At 40.7% G+C, this 18,588-nt stretch overlaps 1 protein-coding gene across 1 annotated transcript; it reads right to left on the bottom strand.

Moving 5' to 3' along the window:
• Nucleotides 1–673: 673 nt before the first annotated feature.
• limk2 (LIM domain kinase 2) lies at nt 674–18,000 on the bottom strand. Its single transcript, XM_063897025.1, has 16 exons — nt 17,713–18,000; nt 16,917–17,007; nt 11,430–11,565; nt 7,661–7,770; nt 7,092–7,277; nt 6,751–6,856; nt 5,795–6,009; nt 4,853–5,039; nt 4,686–4,772; nt 4,343–4,474; nt 3,818–3,874; nt 3,634–3,699; nt 3,065–3,239; nt 2,900–2,955; nt 2,431–2,588; nt 674–1,996 (listed from the first exon to the last, which is right to left on the bottom strand). The coding sequence occupies exons 1-16, from the start codon at nt 17,726–17,728 to the stop codon at nt 1,783–1,785; spliced, it is 1,992 nt and encodes a 663-aa protein (XP_063753095.1). The 5' UTR covers nt 17,729–18,000; the 3' UTR covers nt 674–1,782.
• Nucleotides 18,001–18,588: the final 588 nt, after the last annotated feature.

Raw genomic sequence — 18,588 nt, 5'->3', positions numbered from 1 at the left:
GTACATTCTGCTTTTGACCCTTACTAGTGTTAGGAGCAGTGGGCTGCCATATGTATGGCGCCCGGGGAGCAGTGTATGGAACTGTGCCTTGCTCAGGGACACCTCGGTAGCACTTGAACCAGTGACCTCCCTGTTGCCAAGCCAAGTCCCTACGGACTTCGCCGCCCTAATAAGCAACAGGTAGGACAAAGTGAATGAAAAGGCTTGTAAAGTATTACAGAGTCAGGAAAATAAACAAGAAGGAAGTTTGAGTTCATATCTGAACTTTATTCAGCTTCATTTCAAGGTGCTGAAAAAGCTGATCAATTCCAAATGCACAATGTTTCATATTTCGTCATTCATTTATCAATTACTCTATTTAGTGATCTGCTTGTCTTTCCAAAGGCCAAAACTATGTGTTAAATGTTACCCAAAAAAAAGCAAGAAATTCTGTTGTGCTAGTTTTCTGAATTATTCACATTTACCTACAGAGGTCCTTTGAATTTGAACAAATGTATCACTTACCTAACAAATTATAAATAGATGATAATTTCAGGTGTGAAATAATTTGAAGTGAGAGAAAAACTGTTCATTTGTGTGTCCAGTGTGCGTTTGAACACAAACAGAGCTCCCTTAAATTGATTCTGATTCTTGGCATCAATTTGACATGCAAAATAAAATAACAACAAAAGCATACTTTAAGAAGGTTTATTTATGAAACACTACAGTGATATAAATAATAGTGGTTACAACTGGTCGTCAGTACCTTGCATGATGATAGCAAAAGGGCAATAACGTCCATTGTTGACGAAATGTCTAAAAAAAATCTACAAATCTAGAGTTCCCGTTAGAAAATGACATTCAATTAGAGCAATACTATTTACACATTTATATACATTGCTTAAGAAATTTTAAAAATCCAGTTCTTCTGTACAAAGCAACTTTTTATGGTCAACTGTTGCAGGATTATGTAGATGTCAATTGTTAATATCAGCCCAAAAGCTTCTGCACTGTTTCTAAAAGGCCACAGATGTTTGATAGAATATTTGAACAAAATGTCTTAAAAAAAAAAATCTAAATAGTGTTCATTCATCATTTTGAATTATCTAGTCATAATTAAACTTGTCAATACTACAAAGTACAGAAGCATACTTGTAACCATCCCGTCAAAAATGAGGTGATACGAAAAAAACCTAAACATTCTTTCGACATCTTCTGCCAAATGTCAGAGTGATGAAAACTATTTGGGGTCAGGGAGTGTTTTGCTTCAACATCAGATTTAAGATTGACTTTTTCTCCTGCCTTGTTTACATGGCCTGGTCTGTCGGCCATACTGTGGAGCATCTTTGTCTTCCTTGCTGCTGCACTGAGGTGAAGTGAGAGAAGGACTGATAATGTGCATTCCTCACATAGCAAACTACTTCAGAGCATGAAAAGCAAAACTGCTGTCACATATGACTCATGTAGGTCCTCCACCTTAAAAAGAGGGTTGTCTTTTGTCTGCTAAAGGATCAAAGAAAGTTGAATATCATCTAGTAAACATTAGTACACCCCTGCATGTGTTGAGTGGGTCCTTAGTAGGGTAAACATTTGTTTTAGTAACTAACACTTGTCTTTTTGAAATGTGTCTTTCCACCCACATTAAAAATCACTGCTATTCAGAGTTAAGGTCCCATGCAGAGGCAATCTACCTTGGGTTTTTCCAGTTCTAAAGTGGGTTGGGTTTGAATCAATTCCCCTCTTTTTCCCATCCACTGTATTAGTGCAGCCATTCGGAGGGGTTAAAGGAGAGAGGCAGACGTCCTAGGTGCCGCTGTCCGTCACAGTGGAAGAGTCCGGAGAGGCTGCTGTTGCCGTTGAGGACAGATCCGCGCTCTGGGATGGTAGGACGTCTTTAGGCCAGTGAAGTTGACTCATCCTCTGATGCAGTTCATCCAGTTCGGCTGGCAGAGGGATCCCGAGCTCCTGGTAGAGGGACAGGGCGTCGAACCAGTCCTCCAGCTTCTGGAACGGTGGGCTAAAAAGGGAGGAGGGGGGAGAGAGCAGGGAGGGCACACAGAGGGATTTGAGGTTAAAACTTGACGGACAAGGTTGAGAGAAAACATGAGGAAGCAATCTGGCAGCAGAGGCGTGTCCATGTGCAGCCAGGTTGAGACGGCATCTGTTTTCTTCAGTGGTTTTTCCCTCCCTCTGCCTCTACAGCCTCTCGGGATCAAATAACTGGCTGGGTAATATCCCTCAAGGTGAAGGCAGACTAATTTGCCATGTGGCCGTTTTAAATGAGTGATAAATACTTATTTTCCCATATCCCATTTAAATAATTCCCTCATGTTGCAGCACAAATGTTTCTTAACTCGTCATTACTTCTCTTTCAGGTTTTTAGGGAGTGCTCAATCACTGCTTTCAATAATAAACAAAGTATTATCTATTGCAACAACAACAGACACTCACCGGTTGTCTGGTGTGAGGTCACAGCAGGCCACTGTCAGAGGGAAGAAAGCTGTTGGACAGTCGTCAGGGACGAACTTCTCCACAAACTTGCCAACATTCAGGCCGAAGTCCAGAGTCCTGGGGAGACACTCGGGGTCTGCATAGACTTTCCCAATGATCTGGTTCGCACGACAAAGAAGCAGGAAGTAAGTGTCAATATTTAAAAAGCGGACACATGCTTGAGAAATACGTGGGTGAGAAAAATAAAGCGCAGGCCACAACATGTTGCAGCCCAAAACCACCATGGCATATTGCCAAATCATTTGTAGGCCTCTAAGAATCCAATATTTTGACATGGTTGTGTTGCCTCAATATTTAACCGACATAAGGACAAGCTGTTTTGAATTATATTATTGCGTTTTTTCTTGAAGCTCACACATCCAGTGTTTTACAAATTCAGATAATATGTATAAAATCCGCCAGGTCTTACCTCACAGAGCACGATTCCAAAAGAGAAAATGTCCACCTTCTCATCGTAGCGTTTACCTGGAACAACATTTGATTTAAAGGATAAGTAAATGCACTCATTGACCCACAACATTTAATTAACCACTGTAAATCAAGTTTGTAATTCATGCAGTTGTCAGCGGCTCACCATTCAGCATCTCCGGAGCCATCCAGTAAGGATTTCCGACGACAGTGTAGCGCTTCTTACGGTCGATTCGTCTGAACACCCTCTTCTTGGTGTTTGGTTTTTCAGGTGCAGGCTTAACTTTGTCCTCCACTATGAGTCGGGACAGTCCAAAGTCTGCAACGACCACGGTGTTGTCCTGTTGAAATATGAAGCCTTATGGTCAACTTGACTTCGATTTTGCACCCACATTACTTTGAAAGCATTTGCTTTTCAGATAAAACTAAATAAAGGTTACAAACTGAATGATGGATTTAAATAACCACGACTTTTAGTGAAGAATAAAACTCATAATTAGAAAAGCTGTGAGAATAAGAGCAAATTATCTTGTGTTCCCCTTAAACTTTGAAGTTTTACAGCTATTCTTGATCACATGGACTGTCGGCAAATCACAGGGCTGGGACTACCATTAGAGCGAAATGCATGCCAACTTTTTCTGAGGTCATGAAATGTGAAAATAGTCCCCACCCTTTATTATCATTGTTTGGATTTTATGATGGGTAATGGCTGGTAAGATGCCATGGCACACCTACCAGTTTAACCAGGCAGTTGTGAGAATTGAGGTCTCGGTGTATGATGCTCATTGAGTGAAGGTAGGCCTGAAACAAAGAGGACAGAAAATGTTAGATTGTAAAACGTTTACACACATTTGGGCATCTGAAAAAGCAGCCAGAGATTTCACCTATAGTATTGTGTCTTTGCAAGAGGCCAACTCACCATGCCAGAAGCGATGCTCTTTGCAAAGCTCACTCTTTGCTCCCATGGAAACGGATCCTGTTAGTCACATGTGAAGACAAACAAAACAAGAGGGAGAAATGAATAGAAATTCCCCCAGAGGCCACAGTGCACAACAGGTACATACAAAATGATTTTTGAGACAGGAAAACAGTATTCAACAAGAACACAAAACAAAACTGGGCCTCCCCTACACACCAAAAATATCATTAGAGACAAAAAAAGTGCTCCCCCTCCCCCTCTCCTCTTTGGACTGACTCTATCACTTCTCCAAAACAGTCAGCTGTTTAAATTTAACCTGGGAACACTTTCCACAACTTTTCTCATTCCACATATCGCCCTAGATGACATGTCAGCCCACTACAGAGTTGAGACTCCCTCATCTGTGCAGAGATAGTAGATAAATAGATTTACTTCAGGAAAGCCCCCTCCCACAGAACTCAGAGTTTGTTTTTGTGCTGCACTGTGAAGGACAAGAGGTAAATGAAATCAACCAGTTTAACTCACCGTGTCTCTGATGAAATCTTTCAGCGTGCCTCCCTCGATAAACTCGGTTATCAAATTAAGCCTCTTGTCCTTATATAGCACACCGATAAACTTCAAGACGTGGGGGTGTTCCAGACATCGCATCACTTTGACCTGAAGCAGAAACAGAGACACAATGTTTACCATTACGACTGCAATATTAAATCCTTTAAATCGGTTTCCGAAAATAAGAATCCATGACTACGAAAGACTTGAAAATACAATAAAAGTCAGGCTAATATTTTCCCACTAAACAGCAGCAAACGGGACAAAGAGGCAATTGTGGAAACATGTGATGTGCTTCAGTTGTAAGTGCACAACGAACCTCCTTAAGGAAATCTTTCTGGGTCTCCTCATCACACCGGATCAGCTCCTTCATCACCATCACTTCTCCTGTGGCTTTGTGAGTCACCTGTTGATAAGACAAAAGGTATTACTTGAAGCCCATGGCATTGAAAAACCAAAAGGTCCCGAATCCTGTTTGAGGCTGACCTTAATAGCCTGTCCGAAGAAGCCTTTTCCCAAGATCTCCCCGTGGATGAGGTCACATGGCCGGAAGATGCGATGAGAGCAGCTACTGGAGGATCTCAGGGACTCGGAGCGGCCGATGTCTCGGGAGATGAAAGGCATGTCTTTGGGAGAATTTGGCCCGGGTGACTTACATATGCTGTTACTGCGCCTGAAAGAGAGAAAATACAGTTGATTTATAAAGAAGGGTTTACTCATCTAGACCCACAATATCACATTTTATTTCACGTGTATTTAGCTGACTGATTCCAGCATTTTACTTCCCCATTGCGTCACTTATTTATTTCCTTTTATGTCTTTGGTGTATTGTCTATTGCACTGGAGCCTAGCAGTTAATATTTTTCTTTGCCAACAACTTCGATGTAACAATAAAAGGTTTTGAATGTTTTACATTAAGGGTACCACTTTACAATAAGGCTACTCTTATAAAGGGTTTACGAGCAGTTTGATATTCATTTATTAATTAGGTTGTGAACACTTTATAAATCATTAATAAGCTTTTATAAGACAAGAGATAAACAGGGCAACAGTGACCGGTTGCTTGCCAAATAATGAACCCACATTTATCTGTACTGCTAAGCCTAATATTGGCTACTTTGCTTAAGAGATGCCAAGAAACATCAAGATGGAAGGGGGGAGAATCAACTCAGTGAACAACAGATACAGAGGATGCTAGCTGATGAAGAATAGGAAGTAAGCTGGGTAGCCAATATAAGGCTTAGTCATCTTGCCAAATAGTGAGCCTGTGTTGAGTATGAAAACTATGTTTGAACTGTTTTATAAATGGTTCTCAATGATTGATAGAGTGTTTACAACCTAATTATAAACCCTTTATTAATCCTTTATAAGGGTAGTCTTATTGTAAAGTGGTACCACATAAAGTGGTTTTTGGATGCTCTCACGTACCTCAAAGACCTCCTTTTCAGTGTACCGTCATCCACCACATCGGTTCTCTCCAGGACGGCGTTGGAAGGAGAGGACAGGCGCATGCGGGACGTGGCTGGGACTCCCAGATTTGTTCTCGGTGATCCCAGCCTGAGCCGGTCCAAACGCTGCCTGACCGGGTCATACTCGATGAGCAGCTGCAGCGTGTGACTGGTGCGGTGAATCAGGTCATCCACCTTAACAGAGAAGAGTTGGGGTGGAACAAGTTTTAGATTATTAGTGACTGGGAAAACAGCAGAGATTATGATACCTGGTTATTATTCCAACAAAACAATTTTCTATTATTTTTATTCAGTTTTTCTTAGGTATTATTTCATATGTGTTTATTAATGGTGTAGGTGAATAGCAATTCCTTTCGGTCAGAGTCATATAAACAAAGTTAGCTAAAACTAATGCAGTTTATAGAGAGCGATCTGTTGTTATTTAGCCTACACTCATTGATATAAATGGGGAAAACATATATTAAAAACACCTCTCTTTCTCTTCAATAAGTGTTCATTTGTCTGCATGAAGGAAGAGTTTATTTCAGACTGTATTCGTTTTATGTGTACCTACTAAACTGGTATTTGATTGCACCTGAAGAGTTGAAAAGCACATGCCTTTAGATCATATGTACTGTCAGAACGAATCAAAAGCATGACTTTCATACGGCAAGAGTAATGCAACCTAGAAGATGGGATACTACGTGCAGTCGTTCCACATACCGTTCTCACCCAGCTGAAGAATGTATAAATGATCGGGGAATGTGAGGAATGCCGAAAATGACATTTGCATTCGTTGTGAGGAACAAGAACATAGCTTTGCAAATTGCACTCTAGGAATGGACTTAATAGCGACACTAATTAGTTCCATTTGAAGAATTTCAGATCACGCATCTCTCCATGAGAACCAGAGATGTGTGCGTTGTATGAACTCACCTCCTCCTGCATTAGTGTCCCGACAGGAAGGCCGTTAATCTCCAGGATCCTGTCCCCGACATGGATAGCGTTTCGGACCTCTGGACTGATAAGCATGCCTCTGACTCTAAACAAAACAAAAACAACTATATGTGAGTATTAGCACTAAAAGGAAAGATTTAAAGAGGATAAGGAGAGCTGGATCCCAGTCATTTCAAACTATCAATAACTACCTCACACTCACACTCACACACACACACCAGTGCCCTGCTATTGAGCAAACCTAGAATCAGTTTTACACATGGTCCGCACATTACCAACTGGCCAGGTGCAGATGCTAGCCTCCCTCAGGTCCCACTTACTCTTTGACTTGCACACTCGCTGAGCCGCCGACGTCCCTCGACACCGTGACGGAGAAGCCCCTCTTGCCATTGGCTGCAGAGGGCATCGAGATGAGGGTCACTGTGTGCGGAAGGGAGTCTAGGACCGACTCGTGTGAGCGCTTCTCCAACATGGGTGTAAGAACCACCTGCTTATAACACTTCCCACTACACATGACAGAAAAAAAAGGAGTGAATCACTGCATGCTTATTAAGCTGTATGTATAACTAGAGTTAAAAGATATCTAAAATGAAAAAGTGATTTACAGCACTTAGTGTAAACATCATCATTATTTTTGTTACGCTCTGACACATCGCAGTATTCATAGTCCATCCTTGAATAACTAAGACCTGATCTCGGAGTGACAATGAAACCATGCGTTACAATTACATTTCTCAAAAGCCTCCATAAAAATACAGTTAAGTACTCTAATGAAACTAATCCTCACACGATCTACACATTGAAACTGGTGTTTAAAAGGATGTTAACTCAGAGTAAAAACTGCCAGCTGCATGTGTTCACAGCTCTCTTTAAAAAGCAGGTCTCTTACCAGTAGAGTTTGGACCGCTCGACTAAAGCGTAGGTATCCCGGTCTTCAATCACCACCTTGCAGCTTAGACACACAAAGCACTCTGGGTGATACTTGTGTTCTCCGGCCACCTGGAACCACAAACACAAAAGGTCTGATCTTCAAAAATGTTCACACGACCGATAGCCGAGAGAAGTAATGCTCTGACTGCTGGGCTCTGCTTATCCAAGAGGAGTGCCTTGCTTTATGCCCTCCTCCCTAGTGAGCGGTGACACAGGAGCAACACCTGCTTTCTCTCACGCTGTCTGGAATCTGCTATGATGTCACCTTCCTCTGCAGGTCTGAGCTGCTCGTGTCTGACGTTCTCCCATTCACCCCCCCTGAAACCCACTCACCATCCTGTGCTTTCTCTCTCATTAGCACGGCCTGATTTCCCTTTCTGTCATTTATGATGCGTTGGCTCTCTCGCATGCAAAATGAGATAATGTGTCCACCCGTAAGCACCTGAGAGCTCTAATAATGCAACTACTTCAGCACGGGAAATGTTGATTTCAGGTTCAATTATAACTTAGTGTTAAGCCTACTTTTTAAATGTGGTCTGCGGGAAATCAACAAAGCACCTGAGAGATGCAGAAAGAAAGTGAGGCAGTAAAACTGGAGAAATGCGTAACTACAGGAAGTCTTTAGTGATTGCAATAACATTCATTTAGGGATTTACAAACACATGATAAGTCCCAATTTCACCTGATATACCAATAGTGTAATATAATGTAGTATAATCTTTATAATATACACATTATTTGGATTAAGTATTAGAGATGTTGGCTCAAGTCACTGTTTGGACGCTTTGACTGAAAATACACGACTTGAGACATGATAACTCAAATACGTTGTCTGTGAACGTTATATTTTCATTTAAATGTTAGAAATAGACAATGTTCACGCATGAATAACACTGGAAATGGCATTGTGATGTGACAACCCTGTGAGTCCAGCTCCGCCCCACTATTATTAGACAGGTAGTAATGCATTGTCTCTTAATAACGACCAGATACTGCAGGGAATACTGTGCAGTGTTCCCTGCAGCATCTGGGGGGGAGGGGGATTCGATTTGCCTTTACATATCCTGTGGCATGTTCAAGAAAAAAGCACTTTGGACTTGTTTGAGATTGGATCAGTTGTGGGATGTATACAAATACATTAACTAGGGTATTGTACTAATATTGAAGTACTTTAATGCAGTATTTCCATTTCATGCTACTTCATACTTCTTCTCTACTACATTTCGGAATCCTATATCACACCTTTAACTCCAAACTACATTTATCTGGCAGCTTTAAATATTCATAACATTTGCAAATATAAAATCTAAATAGACCAATAAGTTATTAGTACAGGTTAGGATACCCAGCAGCAGCAAAATGAGCAAGTAAAATTAGCTGCGTTAGCAAATACACAACAATAGTCATAATCCAGTGATTTAATATATTGGATTTTGATATGGGCTATGACGCACAATAAATCATTTTACTTTTGGTAATTCAAATATATTTGGATGCCATTACTTTTACTTTATTTAGCTTTCGAAAGTAGGACATTTAGTGAAAGCAATATTTTTCCCACATTTGAGTCTGCTCTGAGTCATTCAGTGGCTGCTGGGAAAGGAATCCCTACAAAGATTAGAGTGATGACAGATTGTGACATCTCTTGCCTGTCTGTAACTCCCTGCTTTAAAGCCAAAAGCACCGCAGTCACAACTCGCCTCGGGCTTCAACAGCAAAACTGAGACGTACCAGCTTGGCAAAAAAAAAGATCAAAGAGCGAAAGTAGTTCGCATTTTGGAAAAATGAAAAACTGAACAGCACAAGCAGACACAGTACATGACCAGAAATGTGCCTTAAAATACCCCTCTTTAATCAATCAGTAAACTGAGTAATGATTACAACAGGACAAACCACAGTAAGTGTTCTGGACTTGAAATCCTAACAAGCAGCAGCAGCTCTGCGTGAGCCTCCTCCGCTGACGGCTCACAATGCTCCTCTCTCTTGCCGAGAAGCTGCGGCGCCAAATCAGCTCTGCCAAAAACACTTGGCTTCACTGGCTGTTGAAGCAGGATGCCAATACTAAATAGAAGCGTCCATTGTGTGTGTTGCTCGGTGGCAAAAAGAAAAACTCCAGTCTGGCTCGATGTTAGACAAGTGACCCCGGTCGTGACCAGCAAGAGTTGCTGCCACCTTAGTCTCATGTTTCGACTTGTAGATACTAATTCAAGCTGGCTGACGTTTGGAATAAATTCAATATAAACACTCGTGACAAATTAGGATTTACTGTTATTTCTTTCTTTATACCTTCCCTTATGTCAGAATTGCTACATTAGGCAGGATGCAATGTGCACACATAGTCAAACATTGCAGGTTTTGAAATGTCAACTCAACATCTCAGGATTCAACTATTTTGCTGCTTCATACAAAAGGAAAATGCTCGCACAGTTCAGATCTTCCATCACAAGTCTACAAAGAAAAGTCTGTCTGAATAAACATAATCCACACTTATTGAAGGAGTGTGTTGTTTGTTGTCAAAATTCTTCTTCAATTTATCCAACAGCCAAAGAAGGCCCCGCTAAACCGTAACCTGAAAATAAGGTAGGAACAGGAGAAAAACCCAAATAAGGAACTCAAAGCCAGCCATATATAGAAAAACAGAATGAATAATGTTGACAAGAACGGGTTTTTTGTCGTCATTTGATGAAAATTCTGGTATTTTTTCATTCAAAAAACATGTTTTTCAAAATTGTAAAGCCCTGGTTCAAACGTGGTCCTTACATCTTCCATTGCCAGCTTCTTCAGAAATGAAAAAATGTGATGATTTATCAATGAAACTTTCCCATAGAGCGGAGCATGTGTCATTTCTTCCTAAAAAAGACTTGCTTTAACATCAGATGCTTTCTCGATGTAAACCCATAGGTACAGGAAATGATGAGTGAGGATAATATATACAGAGCCACCTCACAACACAGAAGACTGAGTATGGTGCGCTCTAAAACCACCCCGCGTTTCCGAGCGTCTTTTCACAGGATCCTCTGTGTACTTGGTGACCCATGAAAGAACCGCTGTACAGAACAAGTGTGGTCGATGGGCCAATCTGCCACGTTTAGCAGCGACACCAATGTTAAGTTTAAGTCATCTGTAAAAGTAATAACTGGAGAGCAGTGGGGAGAAACTGGAACACAGAGAGCTTTGACATGCTCTGTGGGCATGCTGGTATTATTTAAGAGGAGGAAATGGTTGGCAATTGTTAAACAATCAAGGCGAACTTTAAAAGCCTGGCTAAAACGCACAATAGTTTTGACCCCTGGTTTTATTATAGTGAAGCCTCTCGCAAAAGCTTGGAAGTGTGTAAGACACCATAAAAAATAAACCTGAACAGACACATCTGGCACAAAACCTTGGCATTGTTGGTTTAAAAACACTATTTAAAGTTTGTCCTGAGGGTGGAGTCAGAATAAGATACCAAGTAGGCAGTACTTCAGCAGTTTAGCATAGCACTTCCAAGTTGGACTTCGCTTCTCTTTTTACACCTTTTTTTTTTTTTACATCCTTCCTGCCTGGTAAATATCCATGTCTTTCTACAGGAAGAGGGTAGCACTTTTACACACAATCATAAGAGTTTTCCTTTAACCTCGATTAATCATAATTTAGTTTGAACAGAAACAGTTTTATGAGCTGCGAGGTTGATTCACATTGCCCATACATCTTTTAGAAATAGCACAATGTTGAATAAGCGGACTCACCATGGTCGGTCCAGTCATGAGCAGAGAGCAGCCATGACAGAGCTCTCCGAACTTCTCCCAGTAGTGTATGCGACAGTACAGCTTCCCCTCCTTCTCGTAGTACCAGTTGGTCAGGTGGTCAGAGCACACAGAACACCTGAGAGGACAGAGACAGTCTTGTTCACATTTGCGCATAAAAAAAATTAGACAAACACAAGAGTGAAGAAATAAGGGATTTGAGGATGTGTGAAGCAACCGCCTCCAAGGGGGTTTATGGCAGATACTCAAAAGCACAACTAATTATTTCAGAATAAAATACTTTAAAAAGGTATGAGGTTCATGTTTGAAAGATCCTCATGAAGCATCAATTCGACTGCTTCATGAGGATGTCACTTTTTAAGAGATGACCCACAATAAAATCATTGAAATTATACATTTCCCCCCTCAAGATGTATGATACCTCAATGCTACTACTACTAATTTAAATATGTTATCATTTCGCACGTCTTTAAATACTCTTTAAAATGATGCAGTATGAGACGGAATTAGGTAAGAGCTGAGGAAACAGAAAAACAGAGGGGGAAGAAAAACTGAAAAAAGGGACAATTTGTAAGAGTTTGAACCATCAAGCTTATGTCACTTATCCAAACCCATTCCTGAATAAGAACATTACATTAGCAGTGATAGCAGGGAGTAGCAAACGATCGCTCACACAGAAACCATAAATCAGCCTGCCGAAAACAATACTTTTAGCTCTGAGGTTGGGAGACAGGAACATTAGCTGGGGGCATGTTCCTGCTGATGTTCTTTTTGTCTGAGTTTAACAAGGTGTAAGGCACAGCAAATATGTTGTTCCTCGGATCTGCTGGGGCTTGTGCGTCTGCAGCTATTTGTAGTTCGAAAAAGTGACAGGAGAAAAAGTTGTTCCACTTTTTAAGAACGGATTCTCTTGCAAGCACTGGCAGATGGTCAACGCAGGGAACGTTTGGTTACCAATAATGCTGCTATAATACTTTCCAGCTCTTGAAAAGGATCCAGTTGTTTGGGGGGGGAAAACTGCACGACTACTTTGAAAAACAAACTCTATCCGTAAAAACAAAATCTCTACAGGGCCGAAGTCCTCAGATTGTCTGGTTGTTTTTTCTGCTGTTTTGCTTGCAGTTACTTATCATCCATCTTATTCTGCATTGTATCGTCTAGGTCAGAGTATGTATCTCTATCATCAACTGAGGTGGAAGTCTAAAATGAAATTAAAACAAAAGTATTTAGACTTCCGTTTTGTGGAGTAACAATAATGGCTGATCCAAGCTGTCACCCGAGTAGAAGCTATGAATTAAGGGGCCTTTGTTTAGTTAAGGGACAAAGCGTTCAGAGTGAGGAATGCTGAAGTTGCCTGCAGACTGGATCGCACCTGAGAGCTCTGAATGATCCTTGAACAAGCTGCACTGGTTATGCAAAATGGTGGCATCAGTTTTGACTGCCAAAATACGATCAAGGATGAACGACTCTGTCAGAGATCAGGTTGCAGAAAGTGACTGCTGCGACTGTTGGTTTCTACGTCAACGATGCTAAAAGAGCGAGGGGGTGAAGGTAAAACACATGAATCTGTTCTGTTTTGAAACTGAAGTTAGAGAAACGGGAGTGGAAAACTTGTCCCGGTAATTTCTCCTGATTAATAAAGCAGTATCATAAGAGGTGTTGTAATACACAGGCCGCTCTTAGGATCAACAACAATAACAAACTTCTGACTGACACTGCACTTCCTGATGAACAACTATTTCTTATTTCAGGCTATGGTAACACGGCGAGGTGCTGAGAGCGCTGCGGATGCTTTTGGATAATCGCTCTCTGGGTGCTTATGAATCCAAATGTTTGAATTCAGAAATATCACTTTGAGACGCAATAAGGTTTTCCTGCATCTTTTATCTTTTAGTTCTGTGCTGGGAGCAGCTCCCGGCAGAGCCTCGTGCATCACGTTGCTCACTCTACTGCAGGTATAGTTGATCCAGGCTTTTGGCAAAGGTTTCAGATACTTCAAAGTGTTCTGGCTTTATTTAAGAAGCAACTTCATTATAGAGGAGAGTCTGTCTATGTTGTGAACAGAAATGAACACAGAGGGAAGCACAGGGGGTTTTTTGTAAGTCAACTTACATCAATGTGGATGTCCGTATAACAAATAATGTTTGGAAAACACACAGTCTGCGCTTCTTACATAAAAGAAACAAAGATTAAGAATAACTACAAGGTCAGGGTTATAATAACTCCAGCCTGATTCATCAGCTCTGACGTGATGAGGGGAAGCAGAGCTGAAATTTTGCTGAGGTCAATTTTGCATGAGTAACCGGCCACTTATCGGATTTGTGTGAGTCTGTGTTTGAAGAATGCCAAACGGTGTTGATGCAAAGTTAAATTCCTGTCCATTAAACTATTGAGATCCGGCTCTAGTTGGATGAGTAAGGTATAAAGCTTTGTGTGTCTGAAAATATGTGTTAGCAGCTATTTACAATTGGTTTTGTCATTAATGAGTGTGTATGCACATCTTCTAAAAAGAAAAAAGAAGTATTGGTTGAGGTAAAGAATAAACAACAGTACTGTTAGGAACAGTATTGCCTGGTGATAAAAATGCACTTAAGTGGTCCAATCGGATCACACACACAGAGAAAGACTTGTGCAAAGTGCAGTATTCAAATCGGTATGCAAGACATTCAGTCTCTGTCCAGGTGTGGCTGTAAAAACAAACCTACCTTGTCCACCTAGCTCTGAACAAAAAGCATTCCTGGCCAAAACCAGCTGATAAACTATAATTATTTCCCTTTAATACACCAAGATAAAGTGATGTAAGGGAGCTTATGAAAACACCTGACTTCCCTGTAAACGGACTGGTGGTGAATGGAGGGGGCGTACACACCCAGGTGGTTCTTGAATGAACAATGCACTGCCTGCACCAGCACTACAGAGTAAACATTACCCATTTCCTTAAATTCCTGCTGGAGTGTATTCTTTCGTGGGAGCATGAAATGGAGATACTAAGAGAGGGACCGAAACGCTGTGGCCTCCAAGACCTGAAGAGGGAGTGTTTCACTTTAACTGGGACCTTATCTTTGGGCACGGGATTGTTGTGCTCAAAATACTCTCCGCAAAACCCTTTTTCCAAGGAGTGGAGAGTGACACATGTTTCTGCATTCAGAGCACAAGGAGTGTGCTACTGATGTTATTCAGTTGTTTTCATGTCATGGTAACTTCTGATTGCAATAAACAAAGATCTGGGGATAATTGTCAAGAAATCCTGCAGAAAAACAGACTAAAAAAACAACTACATCTTTTCCAAAGGGTAAAAATACCAATCTATTTGTGTTTTTTGTACGTATGTTCCCACTATCACACTCTCCTTTTTGTTGATTCTCATATTACTTAGAAAAATGAAATCTGAATGGATCAAGACGATTAAATACCACTCAAGTATCATCTTGCATTGAAAAATAGAAAGCACAATACTCGTTTTAAGGCAAGAATCACATCTGCAGCTTTATCACTTCCATCCAAGACTGAACGATAACAGTACAGGATTGTGGGGGGAAGAAAAACACACCAAAGGACTCAGCCGTCAATGTCTGAGACAGCAGACTCACATCTCTGAATCTCTGTCTAGGAATGCAGAGCGCAGCAGTGCCATTACCTATAGGCCTCAATAAAACGCCAGGTTGAGTGGAACAAAAGTGACGTCAGCATGTAAGAATTTCACACAAGGTGGAGGGGCATGGAGGGCAGAGGCAGCATGTGGACAATAGACAATAGGAACACCACAGGAGGTATCACTGACTTTGTTTTTACTTGGCATTGGAATTTTCTTAACAAGTTCAGGGATTAAGTTCAATAATAATCAGTTTGACATCTTTAAAGCCGGTCTCTCTGTAGTTAGACTGAGTTAAACTGTGGAATTCTTTACTGATTGATTTAAAAGGCTGAATGAACATCTTTAGTTTTAAGAAAATGTATAAAGTAAGAATAATTAGACAGTATGAGCGTGTTTGTGTTTTTGGTTTCATGTTACTGTGAGTGTTTGTAAGCCGCTTTGATTGAAAGACCATCTATTTTTGAGTAAAGGGCAGGTAAAATAAGACTTTCTTCTCCCTGCTCCTTTCCATCATGGGCTACAAACAAACTGCATAAAGTGTACATGTTTCGTTTTATAAAAATGGCCATGAGTGTAATAAAACTATTACAATAATTGTGAGCGAGGGTCTGACTCCTGCAGAGTGGACAGAGGAAAGAAAGCTGCAGCTACAGATGTCTGGCTTCCTACACATACGCAACAATATCTAATATCGAGCTTTTAAAGAGTGTAACTGAAAACGCATCAGACAAAGATGCTGCAACAGGAAAGGATGACAAAAAATGTGGGGGAGTTTAGAAGAGCAAAGGAAGGGATGAGAGGATCAATGCTCAGTAACACCACAGCTGTGTTAGGAGAAGCTGTACGTGTCATTCAAGAGTCAGCGTTTGGACAGAATGAATTCCCAGGTTCTGTAAGGTCAAATTGCTGCTGGATACTGGCTGGAAACGTGAAGAAAGCTATTTCAGATGTGAGGAACCAACAACACAGTCAGCAGCATTATGTTAAATCTATTCTTAGGGCTTTTTGGACCTGCCAGCAGTCCTGCAGAGCCAGATTCAACTCATACAAACCAAAGGAGTTTTGGATACACTGTCGGTATGTGACTTGTGCCGTGCTGCAATCAGCTACATTCACAAATCCAGAGACGCACCGCTTAATCAACTGTCTTACAATTATATTAATTAGCCAAAGTGACTATTGAACAATTGCCAACAACCTTTTAAAAAATAAAAATGTTATGACAAAGTTTTCATCAATCTTTCTTTTTTTAACAAGTGAATGTTACTGTTTAACCAAGGGGAAAACCCCAATGACTTACATATCATGCTGGCGTGTGCAGTATGTGTCGGCAACGAGCCACAAGTTCACTGCCCTACACACACAGATACCTCACTTTGGGGCAGTGACCTGTGAAACCAGAAAGCTCCAATGTGGCAATCATTAAACCTTATAGCAGAGGCAAAGAGAGTGGGCAAAGTCCTCCAGGATAGTAAGACCATGTTTCCGACCAATCTGTATCGTCTCCTTGCAGGGGTTTATCAGCTGTGACAGTAGCAGCAATGAACATCCTACATGGTTCACTTTGTGCAGAGAGGCACACAAACAATAGTGAATTGTCAGAGAAAAACACAGATCTAGGAGGCCCATGTTGAGGCTACAAGTCAGAAGCTTCTGGGATTATCCACAAGGCCATTTGTAAGGTAACCCAAACAGAGCAGACAGCATGTTGACCAACAGAAAAACAACAATTGTTCTGTGTCAATGCAAACTGTTCCCACTCTTCTTTCCGTGAAAACAAAGCACTCATTTATCAGACCAACAAAACTATGCTAAGTTCAGTAGCCTACTGAGTCATTTCAGGCGTGTTTAAAATCATAATTGGGAACACTTACTGAAAGCAGGCGTTGTGCCAGGTGTCCAGGAGGACTTTCATGTGAAATGAGTCTTGAATTTCTCCTCCACATCCCGTACAACTCTTCATACCTGAAAGAAATGGAAAGGTATTCACTTAGCATTGTGTGCTTCAAATTCTGGGTAAAGTAAGTACAACTGCGTATGTGTGTGGAACAGGCAGTGGTGTCAAGTAACTAAGTATATCAAGTTATGTACTTAAGTACCATTTTAAGAGACTTTATTTGAGTATTTACATTTTTTTGCTACTATGTACTTCTACTCCACTAAATTCAGAGGTAAACCCTGGACTCAATGTATTTAATACCTTTAGTTACCTTAGAGATTTAGTTTAATAATGGGAAATATAATCAACACTTAATTAAGACTTCAATTACACCTGGAGTAACCTTCACAAGCTAACAATAAGTGCACAAACTAATTAAAATGAGTTTACCAGCTTTGATAAACACGTGAATGCATCAGTAATTAAAATCAAATCACATCATATATTATTCTTTGTAATATCATGTTGATACTTAAAAGTATATTTTGATGCTGATACGTTTACTTGACTTTTACTTGTACCAGAGTATTCCTATTGTACTTCTACTTTTACTTAAGTACACGATCTGAGTACCTCTTACCTCTGAAAACAGGTATGCTCGATGTAACATTGAAACTGCACAACATTAAACTAGCAATACAACTCGCCGTGTAACACTTAGCATGTAAAAAGAAAAATAATGTGACCTCCATCTTTACAGGTTTTAAATTACAGCTGGATATGTTCCTCACCTTCTGGATCCTCCATCTAATTTCTCAGAGTGTCGTCGTTATTGAAATCCTTTACAAGCTGTTCATACTGAGAGCTGCGACGCGCCGATTCAATGTCTGATTCCTCCGCGTCGTTCAACCCAGGAGGACTCGCAACTGTGAATACCTCCGGAGAAAAACAAATCCCTTTAATTCTTCACAGGAAAAACAGCAAAAGAAAGTAGGCACTCTCCTCCTGGACGGGGCTGCTTTCTCGCCACTGGCAGGAGAACTGACGTAATGCAGTCTTCACATTCCTCTACGGAGAGCGGAAGGGCTCAAAGCAGCACCTGGAAGCAGGAGAAGAAAACTGAGGTTTGGCATCCCCCCAAAAAAACTGAACGGGAACAACAGTGGCGCCATCTACAGACACAATGAGCACACTACACCCTTGTTTTACCACACATGTATTTCTACTTTAATTATCATAATATAAAGGAAAACTCCCATTTAATGCTAGACCAAGACAGATTGTTCAAAAAGTACATTATTATTTTGGTCTAGAAAAAAATGATATCTTGTTCTTGTTCATAATGCTTGCGTTGGCAAGACTGTGTCATTATGGTCATGCTAATAAAGCTATTTGAATTGAATTGGCAGCGTTTTAAAACGTTTTCAGTATAAAGGCATAGCACACACAACACATAAAATACCATTATTGTTACAAAATCTGTGTCAATTCCTTATTTGACTTTAGTTACTTACTTTTCCTTTAACCTAGTTGCAGTTTGGGGTAATACATTTTTATGCAGCCAAACGTTGTTTTTATTTATCGATATTTGTTGGTGTTTGTTTTATTAACATCATTTCTTTCAGTATGAACCCCCCCCCCCCCAGCACAGCCCATGAACCCACTCT

Source organism: Eleginops maclovinus, chromosome 12 (genome assembly GCF_036324505.1).
Source record: "Eleginops maclovinus isolate JMC-PN-2008 ecotype Puerto Natales chromosome 12, JC_Emac_rtc_rv5, whole genome shotgun sequence".
Lineage (NCBI taxonomy): Eukaryota > Metazoa > Chordata > Actinopteri > Perciformes > Eleginopidae > Eleginops > Eleginops maclovinus.
The sequence above is the reverse complement of the archived record's forward strand: the minus strand, read 5'-3'. Positions and strand labels throughout refer to the sequence as shown.

Coding starts and splice junctions, on each gene's coding strand:
- limk2 (XM_063897025.1), bottom strand. Junction 7,278..7,660: donor GAGCGGTCCAAACTCTACTG/GTAAGAGACCTG, acceptor TGTCATGTGTAG/TGGGAAGTGTTATAAGCAGG. Junction 5,040..5,794: donor CTGAAAAGGAGGTCTTTGAG/GTACGTGAGAGC, acceptor TCTCTCTTTCAG/GCGCAGTAACAGCATATGTA.